Source organism: Pinus tabuliformis, chromosome 3_1 (assembly GCF_031772625.1).
Source record: "Pinus tabuliformis cultivar Carrire ecotype Pingquan chromosome 3_1, CPIR1, whole genome shotgun sequence".
Lineage (NCBI taxonomy): Eukaryota > Viridiplantae > Streptophyta > Pinopsida > Pinales > Pinaceae > Pinus > Pinus tabuliformis.
The window spans coordinates 468,098,180-468,116,130 of NC_142301.1; the positions used below are offsets into that span (position 1 = coordinate 468,098,180).

A 17,951-nucleotide genomic window follows, 5' to 3' on the forward strand; every position below is an offset into this window, starting at 1 on the left:
TTTCCTGGTGTCATTTGATCTTTTCATTGCCCTATCTTTCGTCATCTCGTTAATCGTTTCATTTGCACTTTTAGCACCTGGACATCTCGGTTTGTTTCTTGTTTGGGTGGTGACTCCATTTCTTTTCATTTATTTTTTCTCGGACAAGTAGCCCCCCTTATGTCTGGTTGTTTGTTGCCTTTTGGATCCTAGAGTTAGATTCATGTTCAAGTGGCGACTCCACTTATTTCATCTCTTGATTTTCTTGAGCATAGGTCTCTCTCTACCATCCATTTGGTCCCTCATTATTCATCATGGATCACTTGTTTACCCCGTGTCATTTTACTGATCTTCTCCATGATATTCTTGAAGTGGCCATTCATAAATTGTCTTTGTTCTCGGGTGGTGATCCAGTCGCTGTTAGAAAGCATTTATGCAGGTTTTCTCGTATAATGCTCATATATTATAGTTCTCCCCAGTATGATCACGAAGATGTCAAAATGCGTCTATTTTCCTTTTCTTTAGAGGGTGATACTTTGAATTGGTTTAATAATTATCTTGAAGATTCTTTCACTTCTTTACAAGACATTGTTCATGCTTTTAAAGATAGATATGGTTATCAAGATAGCTCGCCTTGTGCCCCTAAAATTATGCAATAGAATGAAAGTGATTTTGTGAAGGATCCAACTGTTGATGAAAGATTTCAAGAAAATTCTCCATATCAGAATGTGCCATCCACCTGTACCGTTGCAGATCAAATCCATGATAGTGGAAAGGCAGGGATAACTTGTCAAATTAGTATCGACAATGAAAGGGAAAATCAGAAGCAAATTATGGAAGAACTAATGCCGTTGGTAAAAAATATGGAGCTTAATCAAGAAAAATTTGTAATTGATTACGTCAAGGATATGAGAACTTTATACACCCACCTGGAAAAGTGAAATAAAGAGATGGAAACCATGAAAGCTAATCATGACAGAGAAATTAATTCTATGCAAAGAAAGTTATTAACTATGGATGAAGAAATGAACATCATGACATTCGATTATAATAATCAATTGGCTACCATGCAAGCAAATCATAAGAAAGAGATAAACTCTATGTAACATTGCTTAATGACCATAAAGGGAAAGAATGACAAAGTAATAAAAGATATGGAATCTAGTCAGATATCTCTTCAGAATAAGTTATTGAGCATGGAGGAAGACTACGCCAAGGAAATCAGTGCTATGAAGGTTGAACACTCTAGCCAGATGGATGCCATTACAATACAGGTACAAAAATTTCAACAGCGGTCAGAGGATGAAAGAAACAAGGAGACGTCAATAGATCAGAAACCTCCTTATTTGCTACAACAAGCTCCATCTTATTATGAGGAGGTCATTTGTTCCATTGAAAAGTGGTTAATTGAAGGTGACCTGGATAAAATTGAAAATGATAAAGATCAGATGCAAAATGAAGAAAGACATGTCACACATATCTTACATACTTCATCTGAGAGTTTTGAAGTAGAATGTTCCACAAAGAAAAAACACAAGATAAAGAGAACGAGAAAGCGATTTGATGCATCAGATAGTCGTAAGCAGCTTGATTTTCGGCTAGGAAAAAGTCCTACCGTATGTAGAATTGGACATGGCACATCCGAGAAACAGTCGAAAGATTTGTCTGAAAGTAGGCAAATGCTTAGTATGCACTATATTGAACGCATTTGATGCCATGGGGCATCTTTTTATTGTATTTATAACCTTATGCCATGTTATTTCAATGTTTCATTTTGTAGTTAGATTTGGTTTTTCATGTTGTTAGACTAGTTAATAAATGAAGAGCTTATATCTTTCCTTTAACGTTATATGATGATTTTTGGATGGACGCTATTTATGCTATGTTGTGTGTTGCGTGGATTCATATTTTGGATTCTCACATTCCTACAGTGCAACAACGTTTCCCCAAGTAGAGCCAAATATTGACCACTACGTGTCAATGACCCATAGCGGTACACCCCCCTTTTTTGCAGAAGGGATAGCGCTTAATCAACATGTCCGTGCCATTCGACTATCATCATTAGCTTGATCATGTTATATTGTAAACCCTTTCTGCATGTGTAAATTGTAAATAATCTCAGTAGATCTGTGTCGTGTATGTGATTGTCTATGTAAACCTATTTTTTTGACGATGATCTACATTCCAGAAGGTTTTTTGTCTCACCGATCTATAATTGGCAGAGTTTTCCTTAAGCTTTACCCCAAAGTTGAAATGGATTTTGTCACCAGAATGTTAGGGGAGTCCTAGTGTGCTAGATTGAGTCTATGTAAAAGTGATTTGGGAATAATCCTAACTATTTGGTTAGGTTATTTTATTACAAATTGCTTGATCTGCTAGATTATATTTGTGTCACAGAAATAGGTAGTCTGTGAGGGTCTTGGTCAAATGGGTTTTTCCCCTTGAGATGTAAAAAATGTAAAAAATCATGATGAAAAATGTCTTGAGGGTTAGAAAAATAATTTAGCCCTTGATAGGTCCTAGGTCTTAGGTAAACTTAAATTTTCCAAAGGTAAAATTTGTGGATCCTTTAAAAATAATCTTAACTGGTCCAGGGACCAAGGTTAACTGATTATTTTGCTAAATTTTATATCTTAGGTCCCTGGGTTAAGTCAAAGTCAAAGTTTTGAGAAAATAAATGCAAAATTTTAATTTTTGAATTTATTAAAATGTATTTAATGAAAATTTCGAAATTTCCTTAATATTTAAATTTCGACAGATGAGATTAAAATAAATTTTGATCCTCATCAACGGTTGAGATCACTTTGACAAGGATCACTTGAACTAGCCGTTGGGAAATTTATCTTTAAATAGGAGGTCATTTGTCAATCAGTGTCATCCGATCTTTTGATCGTGTGTACTAAGCGAAAAGCTCTCTCTTGTAATATATATATATATATATATATATTTTGAGAAATAAAGTCTTTATATATATATATTTTGAGAAATAAAGAAAGGCTTTGAGGTTTAAAAAAAATAAATCTAAAAACACTTAAAAATATTTAAAAAAAAATTTCTAAAAATTTTCTGATTAAGAATGTAATATCCCTGCCCTTAATAATAATAAAAAAATAAATAATATAAAATAAATAATAATAATATAAATAATAAATAATAAATCACTTAATAATAAATAATAAAAATAATAAATCATAAATGATATTTAAAAATATACAAGAAAATAAATAAAATAATAAAAAATAAAAATAGTAATAATTATATTAAATCTCTAAATAAGAATAAATATAAATAAAATAAAGAAAACGATAAAAAAAACAGTAAAGCTATCAAAAAGAAGAAAATAAACAAGAAAGCTAAAAATCAAAGTCGCATGTAGATACATGGAGTGTGTGCATGTGGTTCCCATCCAATGTTTTCTCTATTTATTAGATGGTGAGGAGGATGGAAGGCATTCCATCTTTCTGAGATTCTATCTGTCATTCTCTTGGGAGAATGGTGTTCTAAGACATAGGAGTCACTGGCAATAGTACGTTGATTGAGGGCTCGGGGGTGGCCAGTTGTAGCAAATCCTTGCACAATTAAGCCTACGGTTGGGTGGAGAGTCGTCCCCAAAACCTTGTTGCGGTAAGCCTACTTCTACCACATGTAAGAACTATTATTAGTTGAATTTAGTTTATTAATTACATGTTTTAGTTGAATTTAGTTTATTAATTACATGTTTATTTGGATAAGTAAGTGCCACTCTGATTTAAATTTAATGTTAATTAGAAAATTTAATTAGGTATTTATTTTGGGCTGCTACAAAGGATTTAAATTAAGGAGTTTTTCACTTAAATGTTTAAAAATTTTAATGTGGCCTATGGCCCATTAAAATTTCAATTTTTGATCCGTTGATTAATTTAAATTCCTTGGTGTTTCTGATGTTAAATGCTAAATCTTACATTCTCATGATTCTTCTATAGTTTAGTGTGATAAATCATATTGGCCTTTGGAAAAGGTTGATTAATTCTTGGTCATTAACATTTGGAATTCTTTGCATGCTGCAGTATTATTGTCACTTTTTGTCACATATTGAAAATTGTTTTGGATAGCTTCTTCTATTGATGGTTAATTCAAATATCGAAGGCATTGGTGTATAATTGTTTCTATTTTGTGGTCGTATCTTTTTTACGTTGGCGTTTTATCTGTTAATCTGATTTAATCATTTAAATTCATCATGTTGTCCATCTTTAAAATCTCCTAGAGCCCGTGATCCACAGGGTTTCTCATCCATTTACCTTAGGGACTACCCCCCTTGACTTGTCTAGGAGAGAGTCTAAACGAAGTGAGTAAGGATTTAAGAGTGACAACCCTTACTCTGAGTGTTGTTGCGGTGCCTAGACACTTTGTGCGACAACAAGGTCTTTATGGTATATTATATTTACAAGATACAACATGCCCAAAGGGGTATTACATGTACGATAATGGCTCTTTTGACTTCATAATTATATGAAAAACCTAGAAGCCCTTAATGGGTGCTTGACCTACAAATAAATTTACCTTGAGCATGAAACCCATGCATCAAGAATGAAAATAATAAATTTCTTTTTCTCTTTTCATCAAATATATAAAATCATGATTATAATAGACATTATGAAGACACAACCTAGTTACGTATTTCAATACTCCCTCTTAACTAGGGAGGCATTCGCAGTCCATACATGGCACTTGGACATTATCATACCGAAAAATTCTCCTAAGTAGAGTCGAATTGATAAGCCATCTTATAAGCTATTATTTAAGCTTATCTCATTGCATCTCATTATACCAACCAAAATTTTCACATAGTAAGGCCTTGAATACCAACTCTATCTCTCCACAAGATTAGAGAACAATGCTGGAAAGACAATGACTGATACACACCATCATCATTATCTCTTAAGGCACATACCCCATCCAAATGTTCACAAGGTATGTCCTTTGAGGACCGTTCATGTCTTGGAATAAAACATCCTAAAGGAATTTCCTCTTCAAATACTCTTACCTATTGGATTCCCTACCACATCCTCAAAGAGTATCGGGAACGAGATGGTTACTGAATCCTCCATTTTTTCATCATAACATGAAGACAAGAATGATGTGTCCTATCTCTGATGGCCTTACCAAGACTTATGACTGTTAGTCCTGGTCTAGTGCACAAAATATGAAGTAGATAACCATATCGGTCACTCCCTCTTAACTAGGGAGGGATCTAATCATTCCTATACAAAGAATATACCCAAGCTCCCTCTTAACTAGGGATTTCCCAAGCTCCCTCTCAACTAGGGACTTGTTTCCAACAACAACTATCTACTCTTTGGTGGAGATCATAGTACTATCAACTGCTTGTAGGGATCCTCTTTCCGTTTTCATTCAAATTTTCATCATGGTGCCTTCATCTTCCATATCTTCTTCATAGGGCATCGAACATCTTGTTCATCACTTTCTTTCAATGAACCATAGTGTTGAACCAATAGTCATGTCATCCTTATCTTCATCAGAAAGTGATCTTCTAGTCCACATCTGGTTATCCTTCATACGATTACCTTTTTCCAAGTCATGTTTCTTCAGGATCTTCCACCCAATATCATTAGTATTAGCTGTAGGTGACATCTACAACTCTCTTTCGGTAGCCCTGTTTTAACCCAACCAAATGTTTTCAAAAATCAAAATGAACATAAAATTAGAGTTACCTTTTTATGATGGTCTTTCTTCATGACATCAACTTCTAACATCAACATCCTACACATGTATGAATCGATCTCCAAAACATACATTACCAAGGTTTTCCTATTCTAGCACACATATCAAGGTCTTCATACCTTCTTCATTGAGATGTCATAGCTAATCCTTCTAGTCAATATCATATGTTGATTCCTTATCTTATCTTACATGACTATAGTTGCATCTTTCACAAAATCTTCTTCCTTTCTTCACATATTTCTTCCCTAGGAACTTTTATACATAGTTCCTTCATTATAGGAACTGTAATTTTTAACCCCCTCATATTCCATATGAGGTCATATTATGTTGATTTCATCTTATCAATATGTAGAAGAGTTCAAGGCACATTGTCTACATGCCTTCGTGCATCATTCTAATGGAAGATATCCTTCTTCTTCGATCATGCTCATGAGATAAAGAATTCAACCACGTTATCTTAAACTATATGATGACATGACTTTATCTATCTACTACCATATATATAAATACCTCTTCCTTCATGTGGTCATCTAGAATTCCTTCGACAACTTCCTTGCTTTGCTTGAATATGGAAGTACTTCAACCAACTTGTCATGTTGCACATCTTTGTCATCATACCATCATACTTCTAATTGTGGATCCCAAACAAGGTGGAATGTAGACCATCTGCGAGATTCTTCTTCCAAGTAGATGTGGACTTTCTCATAAAGATTCTAGTGGAGGATCTCGATGATCCTCATTCTGAAAATTCTCCTTTCTAATAATGATAATGTATGATGACCTTTATTTATATTCTATCTTGTTAGATGACTTTCCTCCAACCATATATACTGCTACTTCGGTTGTCCTTATATGATTCCAATGGAGATGCCATGAGATACTTCCTTTCTACCAGGATGACTACTACAACAATGTATACTTTCTACTTTAGCTATCCTTCCATGCTTCTATGATGATGTCATCTCTATCTTGCTACAATTAATCCTTTCATACTTGTGATGTTTTCTATCATATTTTATAATAGAAAAGAACTAAGTGAAGGATATTATCTCAGTCATAGTAGAGATATTTCACTTCCTCCTTCCTTGACTTCTTCTTTTTATGTTTCTTCCACTTCTTTAGTAACATTGGATTTATTTCTTTCCTTTCTCTTTTTGTTGTCCTTGAGTTTGGGACAATTCCTTTTAAAGTTCACATATTCATTACACTCATATCATTGTATTTTTGACATATCGGTCTTCTTTTTTCGACCATGGAAACATATGCTTGAACCTGTTCATTTGATCCAATGTCAACCTAGTTTCTTCAATCTTACATAATGACCAAAGTTCATTGAATGGAGTGGCTTCCTTCTATCCATAGATACTTGATACAAATTTTCCCCATTCATCAAGTAGTGCATTGAGCACAACAATGGTCATTTCCTTATCAAACATTATTCCTCCCAATTCTTGTAGTTGATCTCTTATTTGTGATACTCTCATAAGGTACGATGCTACCACTTCTTCCTTTGACACCTTCATTCTGTATAGTTCAGTTTTCAATGACGAAAAATAGTTCTACCAAATTATCTTAGATTTCTTTCAATTTTTACAACTTTGCTACATAAGGGATGAGAGAATCATTGATTGATTCTATGAGGATTATTTGAGACCTTATTTCCCTTTACATATAATTTGATAATGCTTGAGCTTACTCTTGTGATGGTTTGGAGATTGAATCCTTAACATGTCCAATAAATTCATTCTCTATGAGGATCAAATCTATTCTCTTCTTCCATGCAAATAAATTTGATGACCCAACCAATTTGTTTCTTTCCTTGCATAATGAAGCAATTTTGATCATAGATTCAGACATAAGTATGAAATACTTACCTTTCAAGTGAAGATTCTCATTTTGTAGATGATATATTCAACTTTATGTCTTCTTCATGGTGTTGATGATTGAAGATCCCTTCTTGATGATGATTGCTTTCTTGAATATGTATTCCTTATTCAAAGATGATGGTGCTTCATTCTATTTCCTTGAATGATAATGTAGAATGTGGACGCTTCTCAAGATGCTTCAAATGTAGAATCCTTCTTTGAGTAATGTAGGGTCTTTGAGGTCTTCTAAAAAGTGTTGATGATTCTAGATGATACGATCCTTGTGATGAGATGGGTAGTCCTCTTTGATGCTTCTTAGTTCCTTACTTCAAAATGATGTGGAAATTGGTCCTTCTTGATGATCTCCTTGTGCTCGTCCCTTATATATCCTTCTTCAATTGATGATATTCAAGCTTCCTTTTCTTGTCTTGTCACCTTAGCTTTGAAACCATGTTGACAAATCTAGAGGTAGTTAGATTAGGTGATTTCTCTTACTTTGAAAACTACTTGTGATATATTTTTACTTAAATTGACTAGCTTCTTCTTTAGCTTGATTATTATTGTGTTTTATATCATCAAAAAACTACCAAACAATGAACATCAAAGATATGTTGGTCAATAATTGTCGTTGATGTAGATATGAGCACTCTTGAAGGTCATGGTGACACACTTGATGACATGAATGATTGTTGGAGACCATATGATAACACACTTGGAGGACTTGATGACATGGATTTTTACACTTTATGACATGGATGATCATGGATAATTGTTGGAGGCCACACTTGAAACTCTAACAAAGATGACCTAATCCTAGTCCAAATGACCTTATTCCAGCAAAGTCAGAAAGAAAATTATTTTTGACATCTTGGAGACATCCTAAAAAATGAATCCTTCACCAACTTATAGAAAATTCTTTACCCTTTCTAATGAGCCCTCACACGCCTCCTAACTCCCAATGGTCTAAAAGAAATCAAAATTTTAAGGTCATATATCCTATTTTTTTATCCTAGCTGACATATGCTCAACTATACTAAGTCGATTTCACTCCAAAAGGATGTGTCCCTTCATTTCAAAGTCGAATTCATATAAATAGAAGCTCAGACTATCACTTTTAGTCACTCATTATTCGGTCAACAAATTACAGAGGTAAATACACAGTTCACAACTCGTGAACTTAGAAGCACCGAGGAGAGGAAGCTTAAGGACGAGGAAAGAAAGCTTACGGATAGTTCTGAAAATTTTGATTGGGTTAAAAATCTTGATGAAACAAGTCTCTCGGACCTGTGAAAAATTCTTGAACCAATGACAAGGGACAATACCCTTGATATGTGGCAAGGTATTACAAATTTCTACAGAGCTATTTGAAGGAATCTTGGACTTCTATTGCAGACCAGAACTCGTGTCCACCTACAACAAATCATACTCCATGAGAAGACACTTCGGATCACCTACAACATCTCTGTTTTGACATTGAGCACCCTCGGATTAGTGTTACAGAGCTTCAGACTAGAATTGTGAGCTCATTACAGTTGAAGGGTACATATGTGCTAAGGGTTCGGAAAAGAAGGAGAAAATCTCCTATGATTTGGTATTATTAAAAGTTTGGACTGTTGAAGCCTCTATACCTTCATACTTGTGGTAAGAAGTTGACCAGTGATAGTTGAGCATGTTGAAAAGTGTAACTAGGTTCGGTCTTCATAATGACATGTAAATATGATTTTATGTAATGAGATGTAAATAAGAAAAGGAAAATTATTTTATTTTCTTGCTTCATGGGTTTCATGAGCAAGGGATTTTTTTTTGAGTCAAGATTCCCATTGAGAGTCTTTAGGATTTATTTGTCATCTAGTCATAAAATGTTAAGTCATTGTCATGTAATGAAGTCATGTTACACTTTGTAAAAGGTCAATCTTGTCTATGTAAAGTATCCTTCAAGACCTTGTCATCTATACTCTTCAATTTGGCCTACAACGATGAAGGAACTCTCTAGAAGATGTCGACCTATCTCCAACAGTCATGTTGGCCTAAATGACATGTGGTGAGGTGTATATATACACACACTCATCCTCCATTATAAAAAAAGAAACTCGACAAGATTTCGATGAAGAAGAAGTATGAAGAAGGAGTGTGAAGAAGGGCCACAATGAGAAGTGCAAAGGAAGGATAAGAAGGTTTCTTTTGGGAATATCGAAGAGAGATTCTTCTGGATCAACGAAGAAAGAGATTCTTCTGGGAAGTATGAATAAAGGGTTTCTTATGGGGCATCGAAAGAGTTTCTTCTGGGGAAGAGAAATAGTTTCTTCTATGGTAGTGAAAGAGTTCTTCTGGGACAAAGAAAGAGATTCTTCTGGGGAAACAAAGAAAGTTTTCTTCTGGGAAAGCGAAGGAGGGTTTCTTCTAGGGTAGCAAGAGAAGGATTTTTCTGGGTGACTAAGATCTAGAGACCGAGTTTCTCTAGAAGAGACCAGTGAATACCTAGAGACCAAGACTCTCTAGGGAAGTCAAGAAGAAGTAGTGTGAAGGATAGAGACTGAGTTTCTCTAGAAGGAGCCGAGGGGAGAAATTCGAGATCAAGAATAAAGGTGAGGAAGGGAAAAGGCAGAACATCAAGTTTAGTGACAAGGTTTTTGGGAGGATATTGGAGTCAAGGGTCTGTGTCATGGTCTTGGTACTTATCAATTGAAGATCTAGAAGAAGAATTTTGATCGGGATTTCCTCTCAAGAGGTGAGAGGTTTTGGCCATGGCTGACAAGCCTACATACTATGCCACTTGTATTTTATTGTACATATTGGTAATTTTCTTGATGATAAGAACACATTAATAAGCTAACAAAGAGAAGACTATAAGTTAAGGAGTAAAAGTATATCACAAGCAATTATCAAGCAGAGAAATCTTGTAACTATGAATGCCCTAGATTTCTCAACATGGAATAAAAGCTTAGGTGTTGAAGACAAGAAGGGGTAGTCAAAGCAAGTAGGCACATGATAATAAAACTTCAAAGAATGATCAAAGCAAGTAAAAGAACACCAAGTAAGAGATCTATATCTTTATCGAACCAAAACCATAGATCGAAGAATACTCCAAGCAAGAGTCTTGAAATTATCTTCAAGAAGGAAGCAGGAAGAAAGACTGAAACCCTAGAAGCACTTCAGAGATCATCACTTATACATTATCAAAGGATTAGAATCTCTTCAAATCTAAGGAAGATTAGATCAAAAGAAAATCTTCTCTCTATTGAAGGAAAGATCTCATAGAAGGCAGTCTTCCCTCACTGAAGTAAGAACCTTCTTAAAGATTTAAAGTAAGAAGAAACAAGTTCTTCATCAAGTTGAAGGTTCAATATTCACAAGTAAGTACCTTTTTATTATAATATAATCAAGTAAAAATGACTTCTTGTTTTAGGGAGAACCATAAGTTGGTTGGAATATCAAACTTCCTTGAATGGAAAATACAAATAGAGATAGTCCTCAAAGTAAATGAAATCATTGATCATGTTCATGGAAAAATATCCAATCCATCCAAACAACAAGCATTATATGAGTACATGGAAAGGGATCTAAAGGCTCAAAAGCTTCTCAAGGAATCCATCAAAGGTGTTCTCCTTTCCTATGTAGCCGAGCTAGAGACATCTAAAGAAATTTATGATAAGTTGGTAGAAATTTTCCTTGAAAGAATGATAGGAAAGACCATATCACTTAGATTTGATCTATACAAATTGAAGGTGTCAAAGGATGAAAGGATATCGTCATGTATTTCAAAATCATCTCAAATAAAAGGTCAATTGCAGGATCTGGGAGAGATGGTATCTGAGAAAGAAATGATCTCCGTTATTCTAAATTCACTAACTGATGAACAAGGTAACCTCATATCTACTTATGAAGAGGAAGATATCCCATTCATCAAATTATGATCTCTCTGCAAGGCAAAAGAAGACATGATGAAGAAAGAAAGTGAAAAAAGATTAGATAGAAGGGAACAATTAGTGACAAGACGAAAAGGAAAAGTTGGAAAGTTTGATACTCCAAAGAAAAAGAAGGCCATTCCTAAGGAAATATGCTATGGTTGTCAACATCTTGGGAACTATAGAAAAGAATGTCCTAAATGTAAGAGGGATAAGGAAGAAGACTATTATACTAAGGAAGTGAAGGAACCTGAGACAAAAATCTTAAGAAGGAAGAAGAAAAAATATCTCTACTATGAATGAGATGATTTTCTTCACTAGAAGGTACTTTTCACTTGTAATTTATAGATAAGATGAAATGTAAGTAAAATAGAATGCATCATATTGGAAATTGCACCATGATAGAAGCATTAAAAGTAAGAGTTCGTGACATGGGAAGCATAAAATATGTCTAGCTAAATTCTACTGATTACAAAGAATGGGAGATCTTGGAAAAACCTTATTGATACTTATAGAAAGAAACAAGGGTCATCATCGACTTGGATCATCATAGTCAATAAAGAAAACATCTACCGGGTGAGGATATGAAACATCCTCAAGTTTCTCTGGCATAATCCTCATCAAAGGATTCATCGATCTAGAGAGGAAGAAAATGTTTCATTAGGAATTCCAACTCATGGGATTCAAGGGATGATAGTATGATGACATAACATGAAAGCATGATAAATTTATTTCAAATGAAGCTGCCACAGGAAGTCTGGATGACTGAAAGGAAGACGAGGTATGTATTCTTACATAGGATATTATGAAATTAATGTCATATGGTTGCAGATGATATGGATCACTATCTTGGGAAATATGAAAAGAAGGGATCTCCTCCTCCAAAAGACTATAGAAAATCATAAATCACACTAGATGAAATCAACATAATATGTTCTCATATGAATCATGAGGAAGCAAACTACAATTAAGGAACTCTAATTGGAAGCTCCTAGGAATGAAGTGTGAAAAGATAGGAAGAGATCGTGATAATATTTAAGGAAGGTAGAAGACATTCAACATTCGAAGTCGAAGAAGATTTGACTAGAATATCTCCCTGAAAGATGTGAAGACTTTGGTGAAAGTTGGAAAAAGATAGAGACCCTCGGAAATGGATATCTGTGGGAGATGTGTCAATCTGCATACAAGATGATGATACCTACATGAAGATGTCATGGTGAAAGATCATCACAAAGGTAATTTTGATTTAAAGTGTTCATTTATTATTTTTGAATTAATATCTGGATGGGCTTATGTAGGATTTCCAAAGGGAAATTTGTGGATGATTTCCAAGTGGACCATATAGAAGGATGTAATGTCCTTTCAAAAAATATGGCATGGAAGCATAATGGCATGAAGAAAATCCAGATGGAAAATCTGATGGATCATTTTCTGATGAGTTGAGGAGATGACTAACTCATGGCTAAAAGTGATGGATGATCTATGCCTTATGAAGAAGTTCCCAAAATATGAATACTCCTTGCCGAAGAATAAATTCATGACATCGAAGGAAGGAGCTCTTCAAGCAGTTGGTTGTTCCAGGATCTCCACTTGAGGAGCTGCGATAGGTCCCTAGTTAAGAGGGAGCCTGAAAACAAGTTTCTTGGAAGAAACTTGGAAAATTCCTAAGTAGGGAGCTTAAGTACATTCCTTTTTGATAGGAATGAGTACATTCCTTTAATGGAATATGTCCTTCTAGTTTGAAAAGGAGAGATAGACATTTCATTCTAGTTTTCACCTGGGAAGATAAAATGGAGGACTTTGTAATCATTTGGCATCTGATGCTCTTTGAGGATGAGATATGGCATCCAATAGTAAGAATAGTGGTGGAGGACCGATATTCTTTGTGGGACTGGGGAGTCCAAGATAAAAATAGTCCTCATGGAACATACCTTGAGAGAACCCGGATGGGGTATGTTTTGAGAGAGACAATGATGAGGGTGTCTATAAATAATTGGTCTCACCAGCATTGAAGCTCAAACGTTGTGGAGAGATCGAGTTGTTAGCCAAGGCATTGCTATGTAACAATGTTGGTTGATATGATGCTATACAAGTGAGTTACAACTCCAATTTCTTCTTATGAGGGATTCTTCAGATTGAGAAAGTCCAAGTACCATTTTCAATACCTCCCTAGTTAAGAGGGAGTGTTGAAAAGTGTAACTATGTTCGGTCTTCATAATGACATGAAATATGAATTTATGTAATGAGATGTAAGTAAGAAAAATAAAATTATTTTATTTTCTTGCTTCATGGGTTTCATGAGCAAGGGATTTTGTTTTTGAGTCAAGACTCCCATTGAGAGTCTTTAGGATTTATTTGTCATCTAGTCATAAAATGTTAAAGTTACTATCATGTAATGAAGTCATGTTACACTTTGTAAAATGTCAATCTTGTCTATGTAAAGTATACTCTAAGAAATTGTCATCTATCCTCTTCAAGTCGGCCTACAACTATGAAGGAACTCTCTAGAATAAGTCAACCTACCTCCAACAATGATGTCGACCTAAAGGACATGTGGTGAGGTGTATATATATACACACTCACCCTCCATTATAAAAAAATAAACTTGACAAGATTTCGGTGAATAAGAAGTACGAAGAAAGGAAGAAGAAGAAGTACAAATAAAGGATGAAGAAGGAGTGCGAAGAAGGGGCTACAAAGAGAAGTGTGAAGGAAGGAAAATAAGGTTTCTTCTAGGAATATTGAAGAAAGAGTCTTTAGATTAGCAAAGAAAGAGATTCCTCTGGGAAGTGTGAAGGAAGGGTTTCTTCTGGGGGAAGAAAGGTTTCTTCTTGGCAAGTGAAGGAGGGTTTCTTCTGGGGTAGCAAGACAAGGATTCTTCTAGGTGACTGAGATCTAGAGACTGAATTTATCTAGAAGAGACTAGGAAAGACCTAGAGACCAAGAATCTCTAGGGAAGTCGAGAAGAATCAGTGTGAAGGATAGAGACCAAGTTTCTCTAGAAGGATCCAAGGGCAGTAGTTCGAGATCAAGAAGAAAGGCGAGAAAGGGAAGAGGAAAAACATCAAGGTTAGTGAAAGGGTTCTTGGGAGGATACTAGAGTCAAGGGTCTGTGTCATGGTATTCGTACTTATTAATTGAAGATCTAGAAGAATAATTTTGATCAGGTTTTCCTCTCAAGAGGTGAGAGGTTTTGGCCCTGGCTGACAAGCCTACATACTGTGTCAGTTGTCTTTTATTTTGCGTATTGGTAATTGTCTTGATGAGAAGAACACCTTATTATTATTATTATTATCCAATTTTAAGGTCATGACCCAACCATACACCAAATTGGTGTATGGGACACCCTTGTTTGTGGGAGAAGGGACCCACCTCCATGCAACGATTTTACTACTAAGTCTACGAAGGCATACATACTCTACCCTTTTCTCATTTTGAACTTGTGACCTCTTAGGATGAAACACATGCTCTTAACCATTAGACCCACTCAAGCTGTATATGCTAACAAAGAGAAAAATATAAGTTAAGAAGTAAAAGTATATCACAAGCAATTATCAAGTAGAGAAATCTTGTAACTATGAATGCCCTAGATTTATCAACAGAGAAGGGTCTACACATCAACATATCATCCTGACTTAAAACATATGGACATTAATGTGCTCATGAAGAATTGGAAAACGATGAATTTGGAGGCATAAATAATTTAGTTTGAACGATGAAGTGAAAAGTCTTGGACCAATGGAGCATTAGCTATTTTGGAGCTTTTTGACAAGTAAAGTTTTGAACAGTAAATAAATGTGTGGAATAATTCAAGTAAGTCACTTATTATTTTTTTTTAAAAATTCAAAGGGTTGGTGTCCTAGGGGTTGGTGCCTCTAAAAACAAGGTTGGAGCCTTGAGAAGAATAGGGTTGGAGCCTCACTAAATTCCAATTCGGAGCTTGGCAATAGGTTGGACCCTGGTAGATTGAAGGGTTGGTGCCCTCAAACATCATTGTACTCAAAATTTTGTAAAAGAGGATTGGTGTCCTCACTTATTCATAATAAAATTCTTATTATTTATTTTTTCTCATTATAGTTGTGAAGAATCTTAACTGGTAAACATAACAATTGAAAAGAAATACTGATTCACCCCCCCTCTCAATATTTCCAACAATTGGAATCAAAGCCAACTTCTTCATAATCAGCCTAACTGCTGGAATAAGGATTATTAAGTCACAATGAAGAATAAGGATTCAAGAAAAATCCCCCAATTTTATGGAACAAATTTTGGCTTTTGGAAGCGTAGGATGACATTATATTTAATGTCTCTTGGAACTGAAGTATGGAAATAAGTTATGTATGGGTATAAAGTTCCACCTACTCCACCAACAGATCAGGATGATCGGAAAATTTATATAGCAAATGCCAAAGAACTAAATTCCATAACAAGTGGAATTTTTGATTCAGAATTTACAAAAGTTATGAACTGCAATTCTTCTCAGGAAATATGGGACAAGTTTATTGCTGTCTATGATGGAGACTCCAAGGTCAAAAAGGAAAAACTCCAAACACATAGAAGACAATTTGAGAGTCTTAAGATGGATGACAAAGAAGATATTTCAGCCTTTTTCCTCCGAGTGGATAAAGTTGTCAACTCACTCAAGAGTCTAGGTGAAAACATTGAAGAAAACATAGTTGTCCAAACAGTTTTGAGATCACTTCCAGAATGTTTTGATTGCAAAGTAAGTGCCGTTGAAGAAATAAATGACTTGTATACTCTAAATATGGATGAAATTCATGGGATTCTAATTGCATATGAAATGAGAAAAGGAATCCCAAACTCTAAGGAATTTGCATTCGAGGCTTCAAAAATCATCAAAGAAAGGGAAAAATTGTAATTATAGAAATGATGATTCTGATACTAAAACAAAAATAGCACAATTAATGAAGAAACTAAGGAAAGGGTCCAATCTCAAAGGTACGTATCCTCTCATTTGAGTGTGGAAGAATAGGACACTATGCTGCAAAATGTCCTCATAAGCATGATAATGATGATGAAGATGAATATAAAAAGAGGATGTTCAAGAAGAAAAGGTCAAATAATAAGAATTTCTTCTCCTAAAAAGATGACTCGGATGAAGAAGAATTCTTGATTACAAAGAAAAAATCAGCTAAAAATACCTTTCTACTCAAAAGGGAGAATGATGAGTCTAATGATGAAGGTGACTATGCTGGAAGCAGTGAAGTACTTATTGTTCATGGAATTTACAAATGATGATGATTCAAAAAAAGAAGATGAAGGAAATGTGGATGAATTACTAATGAGTGCTATTGACGAAAATGAGAAATTAAGGAAGAAAATCATCTCTCTCAAAGTAGAAAAGGAAGAAGCAAAAAAGAAGGAAGATTTTTTAAACAACAAACTAAAAGAAAGAGAAGAAATATGCAAAAAACATGAAGATGAAATTGTCTCTCTAAAGAAAGAGTTGAATCAGGTTAATAAGAGTTGGAAAATATATCAAACTCTTGATAACATCCTTAATACTCAAAGACCTAAACATGATAAGTCTAGAATTGGTTTCAAAGGAGAATCATCAAGTTAAAAGAAGAATTCCAATGAAATAATCCAAAGAAGTTATGCTGACATCCTTTACAATGATCCAAAAGAAGAGAATCCATTCCACCAAGAACAAAGGAACACCTACAACAAACCAAGGAATGATGGGAAGCTATTTCCAAGGAAGAATATTACATAAAGTCAAGGCTATCCTAACAGGTATCAAACTATTTTTCTTGGTTGTTGTTTCCATTGTAAAATATTTGGTCATTAAGTTAAGCATTGCAAGGTTTCTAAGGATAATAGCTCAATATATAGGACTAATTGTCTAAGTAAGCCACGTAGTTCAAAATAACAAGGTCAAGTCATGACCTACAATTCATTTGATCCTTTGGCTAAGTATGATCTCAAATGTTCAAAGTGCAATGATTTTGGTCACGATGCACAAAATTGTCCACTTAAGTAAAAAAAATGGAAGAGTTGATAAAGGAAGAAACCACTACGGATAAATGTGGTCTAGATTTATGTGCACAAAGTAATGAAAATCAATGGTTTGTGGATAGTGGATGTTCAAGACACATGACAGGTGACCAAAACAAGTTTATCTCATTAAACAAAAACGGTGGAAATGTATCCTTTGGAAGTGTGTCCACTAAAACTGCTGGAAAAGGGACTGTTGCTCTTGTTAATGGAAAGGGAAAAGCACAAAATGCATTATTGGTGGAAGGGATCAAACAAAATATTCTAAGCATTGGCTAGATTTGTGACCAAGGACATAATGTTATTTTCAGTACTAAATATTGTGAGATAAGAAAATCCTCGTTAGGAGAACTTGTGGGAAAAGGAGTAATAATACCTAATAACATATACATTTTGAGTAAGATTCAAGAAGAAAAGTGCTATATGTGTCAAATAGATGAAAGTTGGTTATAGCACAAATGAT

General features: G+C 34.6%; 1 protein-coding gene across 1 annotated transcript; it reads left to right on the plus strand.

Moving 5' to 3' along the window:
• The first annotated feature begins 15,806 nt into the window (after positions 1-15,806).
• LOC149187799 (uncharacterized) lies at positions 15,807-16,349 on the plus strand. Its single transcript, XM_089409767.1, has one exon. It carries the CDS (start codon positions 15,807-15,809, stop codon positions 16,347-16,349), a length of 543 nt encoding a protein of 180 aa, XP_089265893.1.
• The last annotated feature ends 1,602 nt before the right edge of the window (positions 16,350-17,951 follow it).